Below are 6936 nucleotides of genomic sequence, written 5' to 3'. Positions count from 1 at the left end.
AACCACTCGGCCATCGCAGCTGCTTATTTGCTGTTGTGATGTAACCGACTTCGCAACGTTCACAGACCTTTATCAGGCACCGGAATGATGCAGAGCACAGCGGGTGAGCTGAAATTTGTTCGTCTCCTTTTAATTTGTATCTTGGTCTCTGATCCAGAACTCATTCACTAGTTCAGAGACTTGTTGTTCTTTTTCAGTAACCTTTCATTAAAATCAAGTTGAACCCGAATTCTGCATCCGAAAAATTAAACGAAAACATTAAGTCCACTTTATTTCATTGCAGTCAAATGTTGCGTTTCAACCACATGAGGGCGCGCTGATATTGTCCAATACACATTACCAATGCGATGGCCGGGAATCGAACCCGGGTCAACTGCTTGGAAGGCAGCTATGCTCACCACTATACCACCATCGCTCGCTCCCCTCATGTAACTGTTATTTTCATTAGTTATAATTACAAAACTACCTTAGCTTCTGATTTCAGCAGACAGAAGGTATGTCCTTGGGACTTTTTTTTTTACCTGAACTTGGCTTGTCTCATTTTTCTGGACAGTTTTAGCCACCTTTTTGCGATTGCTTCTGACTGATAACTGATTAGATTTGCGGCCTGTTCTTTCATTTGAACAAAGTTTCCACTGAACGGAAATTGAAGCTGGATTTTATGTCAGAAACACATGGATGATGAGAATATTTGCTGATTTTTTTTAGAACTGTCCCCCTTCTGTTCTGACCAGAGATAGCGAATTAAATAAGTCAACACTCTGAAGGTCAGGAACTGACCCTTGGTCAAATGCTCGCACAGTCACCACAACACCACCTGGCTCTGTCACCCCCTCTGTATTTATAGAACGAAGCAATGAAGTGGCAGAGAAATCACAGCTGAGAGAATTCTGTAACCGACATTCCCGTTCTGGGAGTTTTACACTTTCCGATAGATCGGGGTGAGCAGGATCGCCCAATCAGAAAGCAGATCCTTGGGACATGGAATTTGATTAATATCATGTTTTGCAATCATGTTAATCGGTCAGAACCATGTTGATGTAATTTCACTCCAATCTGTGAAGGTTTGTTTGAATCGTGACCTTGTTGCACAACTTGCGTTCAGCCAGGAGATGGCAGCAGGGAACAATAATTTGGATTTGCTGTTTGTGTCAATAAATCTCGTCATAGAGGTTCACAGCATGGAAAAAAGCCCTTTGGCACAACATGTCCATGCCGCCCAAATTTTACCATTAAGTTCGTCCCTATTGCCCGTGTTTGGTCCATATCCCTCTATATCCATCTTACCCATGTAATTGTCTAAATTCCTTTTAAAAGACAAAATTGTACCCGTCTCTACTACCTCTGGCAACTCGTTCCACACACCACTCTCTGTGTGAAATAAATTGCCCTTCTGGACCCTTTTGTATCCCTCCCCTCTCATCTTAAACCTATGTTCTCCAGTTTTAGACTCCCTTATTGCGGGAAAAAGCTGTTGACTATCTACCTTATCTATTTCCTCATTATGATATAGGCCTCTTTATATCACCTCCAGGTCTCCTGCGCTCCAGGGGAAAAAAAGTTCCAGTCTATCCAGCCCCTCCTTATAACTCAAACCATCAAATCCTGGTGGCATCCTAATAAATCTTTTCTGCACTCTTTCTAGTTTATTAATATCCTTCCGATAATAGGGTGACCAGAACTCTACACAGTATTCCAAGTGTGGCCTTATGAATGTCTTGTACAATTTCACAAGATGTCCCAACCCCCGTGTTCAATGTTCTGACCACTGAAACCAAGCATGTCAAATGCCTTCTTCACCACCCTGTCCACATGTGACTCCACTTTCAAGGAGTTATGAACCTGTACCCCGAGATCTCTTTGTTTTATAACTCACCCCAACGTCTTACCATTAACTGAATAGGTCCTGCCGTGGTTTAATCCACCAAAATACATCACCTTACATTTATCGAAATCAAATTCCATCTGCCGTTCATCGGCCCACTGACTCAATTGATCAAGATCCCACTGCAATCCGAGGTAACCTTCTTCACTGTCCACTCTGCCACCAATCTTGGTGTCGTTTGCAAACATACTAACCATGCCTCCTAAAAAATGACGGGGTAGGATGAGTGACTTTGCGGATGGCATATAGATTGGCTGGGTGGTGAAAGGGAGGCTGAGTTTCTTAGTCTGCAAGAAGATGTAGACAGGATAGTCAAACGGGCAGATAAGTGGCAGATGGAATTTAACCCCGAAAGATGTGAGGTAACACACTTTGGAAGGAACAATTTGGCAAGGAAGTATTCAATGAAGGGCATGGCACTTGGAAGTTCTGTGGAATAAAGGGACATTGGCGTGTTTGTCCATAATCTCTGAAGGTAGAAGGGTATGTTAGTAGGATGGTGAAAAAAAAACATATGGGGCACTTGCCTTTAACAATCGAGGCATCGATTGCAATAAAATGTCATGTTGGAATTGCATAGAACTTTGGTGAGGCCACAGCTAGAGTACTGTGTGCAGTTTTGGTCGCCACAAGGTAGCAAGGATGTGATTGCACTGGAGGGGATGCAGAGGAAATTCACCATGATGCTGTCTGGGATGGAACATGTAAGTTATGAAGGGAGATTGGGGAGGCTTGGATTGTTTTCTTTAGAGCAGAGAATACTGAGGGGGGACCTGATCGAGGTGTACAAAATTATGAGGGCATCGACAGAGTGGACAGGAAGCAGCTGTTCCCCTTGGTTGAAGGGTCAGTAAAAAGAGGACATGGGTTCAATGTGAGGGGCAGGAAGTTTAGGGTGGATGTGCGGAAAAACATTTTTACCCAAGGGTAGTGACGGTCTGGAATGCGCTGCCTTGGAGGATGATAGAGGCAAGTTGCCTCACATCCTTTAAAAGTATGTGTTCAGCAATTGGCATATCATAACATTCAGGTCCATGGGTCAAGTGCTGGTAGATGCGATTCGATTGGAGGTCAGATGCTTCTTCCGTGTCAGAGCAGACTCGATGGGCTGAAGAGCCTCTTCTGGACTGTATGATTCTTTTATTCTCTAAAAAAATTCACCACGAACCGGATCAATGTGAGCCATATTCCTTGCCAGTTCTCAGACAGGCACTGATTGGTTCGAAGTTTGTTTCATCTTTCAGGGTCCAGCTCAATTAAATAAATGTATTTCTTATGTTCTGTGTGTCATTTATAAAAACCTTCCTCTGACATGAGACCTTGTTTTGTCCTTGTGCCAATGTTGATGCCTTTGTCACTCTGCTCATGCTTTGATTTTCCTCGTGGCACCTTAGAAAGAGTAAGAGTTTAAACAACACCAGGTTAAAGTCTAACAGGTTTAAAGATCTGGTTGGCTGTAGGGATTCACATTCTAATCAGTATTCTGTAACTTGATTTTGTGTCTCTGTGCCCTGTTTGAGAGCACATTTCCACTCCATCTGACAAAGGAGCAGCGCTCCGAAAGCTAATGGTATTTGCTACCAAATAAACCTGTTGGACTTTAACCTGGTGTTGTTAAAACTCTTACTGTGTTCACCCCAGTCCAACGCCGGCATCTCCACATCACGACCTTAGAAAGAACCAGAGAAATGTAACAGCACCGAAGGAACCCATTCGACCTATCTTGTCCTTGCCAGACTGAGGACACTCAGGTGTCCTTTCCAAGCTCACCTTCCTGGTTTGTCGCTGAAAGCATGCTGGAGATCCAAAGAATTCATTCCAAAAAAATAGGATTTGCAATTCTGTGGCTGCCTAAAGCAAACATTTCCAATCACACTTGCTGCCAGCAGGGTTCGAATCTGCACGGAGAAACCCCATTGGGTTTCAAATCCAACGCCTTAACCACGCAGCCATGGCAGCGGCTTCTTTAAAGAATGAAAGCAAATCACTGCGGATGCTGGAATCTGAAACCAAAAGAGAAAATGCTGGAAAATCTCAGCAAGTCTGGCAGCATCTGTAAGGAGAGAAAAGAGCTGACGTTTCGAGTCCAGACGATCCATTGTCAAAGCTTTGACAAAGAGTCATCTGGACTCGAAATGTCAGCTCTTTTCTTTCTTTACAGATGCTGTCAGACCTGCTGAGATTTTCCAGTATTTTATCTTTTGGCAGCTCTTATTTGTCTGAATAATGTAACCACCTCAGTAACGTTCACATTAACTTCATCAGGCACCAGGATTGCGCAGCACACAGTGTGGGAGCTGAAATTTGTTCTTCTACTTTTACTTTGAGTCTTTGTGTCTGGCTGAAAATTCATTTATTCGGTCAGAGACTTGTTTTTCTCTTCCAATATTTTTCATCAATAAAGAATTATGTCCGAACAAAAAATGAAAAAGCTATCTGCATTTTATTTCATTCTTGTCAAATGTTTCGTTTGCCCTGTTTTTGTCCACTCAGTTTAAAACACAAGAGGCCGCGGATAAGGTTCGAAATAAATGACCAATGCGTTGGCCAGGAATCAAACCTGGGTGATCTGCTTGGAAGGCAGCTATGCTCACCAGTATACCACCATCACTCACTCTGCTTAAACAACTGTTATTTTCATTAGTTATAATTACTGAACTTCCTGAGTTGCTGATTTCATCAAACACCAGATGTGTCCACAGCACAGTTTGTAAATTGAACTTGGCTTGTCTCGTTTTTCTGGACAGTTTAGGCCACCTTGCATTTTCCCACTGTTTCTGACTGAGAAATTATTGATTAGTTTTGAGGCCTTTTCTTTCATTTGAACAACGTTTCAGCTGAAAGCAAATTGAATGTGGATTTTACATTACAAACACAGCGATTGAGAATTTTTAGTGAATTTTATTTTAGGAGTGCCCACCTACTGTTCTGACCTGCGATAGATAATTAAATGAATTACCACTGTGATGGCCAGGAACTGACCCTTGGTCAAATGTTCGCACAGTCACCACCATCACTCACCTGGCTCTGCCATCCCCTCAGTAAGAAAGTCCAGCTCTGACACTGAATCTAGTTACCTTCGGGCCCAATTGGAGGATGGTCAGAAACTGCCTGCCACTGTCAGAAACTCCATTATCAGCGAGTGGGGGATGATTATTTAACTGGCTGTCACTGGTTGTTGAGGTTGTGATTTACTGTTACCTGTCAGTGCAAGAGAAACAAATAAAACAGGAAAATTGAGAGACTCCGAGAGCAGATAATTTGTCCTTCGCCCTAAAGAAACACAATCGTGTCTGCAATCGCTATAATAACTGAAAAAAAACAGATATAATTGGCTGTTGCCGCGAATCTGGTGAACAAATATGGCCGTACACCACATGGACTGCAGCGGTTCCAGAAGGCAGCTCACCACCACCTTCCCAAGGGCAATTAGGGATGGGCAATAAATGCTGACCCAGACAGCGACACTCACATTCCATGAATGAATTCAAAGGCAATCTGCAGGGAGCGGGCTTCAGAGTGTTTAACAGTTACTGAGGTGAAAAACTTTAACGAACCCCCCGGAATACAGAAGAAAGGCTAAAAGGAGGAGAAATTCCGTCCTGGGACCTTACATTTGGTGAAAGTTTTGTCCTGTGAATGTGTAGATGTGAATATTGTGTAAGAGAGAGTGTATGAAAGGGACGGGCGGGTCAGACTAATCCAACTGTGTTTGTGTGTCTGTTCTGATCATGACATCTCCGAGTCTCTCTTGTGTAAAATAAAACAATTTTCCAATCAAAGATTCCCTTAATCCCCCTGCTGAGCCCCAAAGTTAGATTTCAAGGTAATTGTTTCGCTAAATTGAAGAATTCAGTGGAAAAGTAGAGAACATGTCAGCTATCGCGTGTGAGAGCGCGATCAGTGCAACAGTAAAACGGGTTTCAGTGGAAAATGGAGTACTCAGTTCGAGTGAAACCTTTTCAACAGCAAACATTCGTGTGTCAGAGACATGAAGGATGTGAGCTGGATCTCTGGAGAGGCGGAATTTCATTGCAAGGGGAGAGTTTGTGAGGAGAGAGAAACACAGAGAGACTGGAGGAGCCGGGAGCTGACAGCAGCTTGTCTCTGCTCCGTCCGCTCTCTGCCTTTAAGTTGCTCTGTGCCGCCGCCACTGGGTTCATTTCGGATCCAGTTCTGACTCACACAGATTTTTCACACACTCTCGGATATGACTGAAACTGCAGCCGCCGAAACGGCTCCTCCAGCCGCTCCCGCTCAAGTGAAGACTCCCAGGAAGAAGAAGGCGGCTCCCCGACCTGCGGCAGCCGGTCCCAAGTTGGGCGAGCAGATCCTCAATGTTGTGGCGGGATGCCGCGATCGCAAGGGAATGTCCCTGGCCGCGATAAAGAAAGCTTTGGCTGGCAGTGGAGTGGATGTGGGGAAGCGCGTCTCCCAGATCAGGTTAACTATCAAGAGGAAGGTGGAGAAAGGCTCTCTGGTGCAGACAAAGGGACAGGGCGCCTCCGGCTCCTTCAAACTCGCTCAGAAGGAAAGCCCGGGGAAAATGGGAAAGAAGGTGAAGAAACCAACAGCCAAGAAATCTTTAGTAAAGAAAACAGCGGCCAAGAAGGTGACAACAAAGAAAGCAGCAGCCAAGAAACCCGCAGCCAAGAAACCCGCAGCAAAGAAAACTCCAGTGAAGAAATCAACAGTGAAGAAAACAAGCAGCAAAAAGGCGGCAACTCCAAAAAAGGTGGTGAAGAAAGCAGCCCTGAAGAAAAAGTCTCCTGTGAAGAAGGTGACGGGCGGAAAGTCTGTCAAAAAAGTGACTAAATCGAAGGCCAAACCCAAAGTGAAAGCAGCAAAAGCGAAGAAAGCGTCAGGAAAGAAGTGAAACAACCCGAGCAAATTGTAAACCTCTGAACCCAAAGGCTCTTCTCAGAGCCACCCACATCTCTCAGGAAAGAGCTGATCCCGCAAGAAAATGATTCCTGCCCCGCGGCCCGGCTCATTCTCAATAGAGATCATTTCAAGTTCAGACTAAAGCAAAACACAGCAGAGGCTGAATT

The 6936-nt window shown here is 44.3% G+C and overlaps 1 protein-coding gene and 2 non-coding genes across 3 annotated transcripts; 1 reads left to right on the top strand and 2 right to left on the bottom strand.

The window, feature by feature from the left end:
• Positions 1-343: 343 nt before the first annotated feature.
• On the bottom strand, positions 344-415 carry trnag-ucc (transfer RNA glycine (anticodon UCC)). Its single transcript has one exon. It is a non-coding gene; the product is annotated as a tRNA-Gly (tRNA).
• Positions 416-3762: 3347 nt separating this feature from the next.
• Positions 3763-3844, bottom strand: trnas-uga (transfer RNA serine (anticodon UGA)). The gene has a single exon. It is a non-coding gene; the product is annotated as a tRNA-Ser (tRNA).
• Positions 3845-6095: 2251 nt separating this feature from the next.
• On the top strand, positions 6096-6761 carry LOC144482187 (histone H1-like). The gene has a single exon (XM_078201388.1). It carries the CDS (start codon positions 6096-6098, stop codon positions 6759-6761), a length of 666 nt encoding a protein of 221 aa, XP_078057514.1.
• The last annotated feature ends 175 nt before the right edge of the window (positions 6762-6936 follow it).

The sequence above is a fragment of the Mustelus asterias genome, unplaced genomic scaffold (assembly GCF_964213995.1).
Source record: "Mustelus asterias unplaced genomic scaffold, sMusAst1.hap1.1 HAP1_SCAFFOLD_35, whole genome shotgun sequence".
Lineage (NCBI taxonomy): Eukaryota > Metazoa > Chordata > Chondrichthyes > Carcharhiniformes > Triakidae > Mustelus > Mustelus asterias.
Note: the sequence above shows the minus strand (reverse complement) of the source record. Positions and strands in the feature narration are given on the sequence as shown.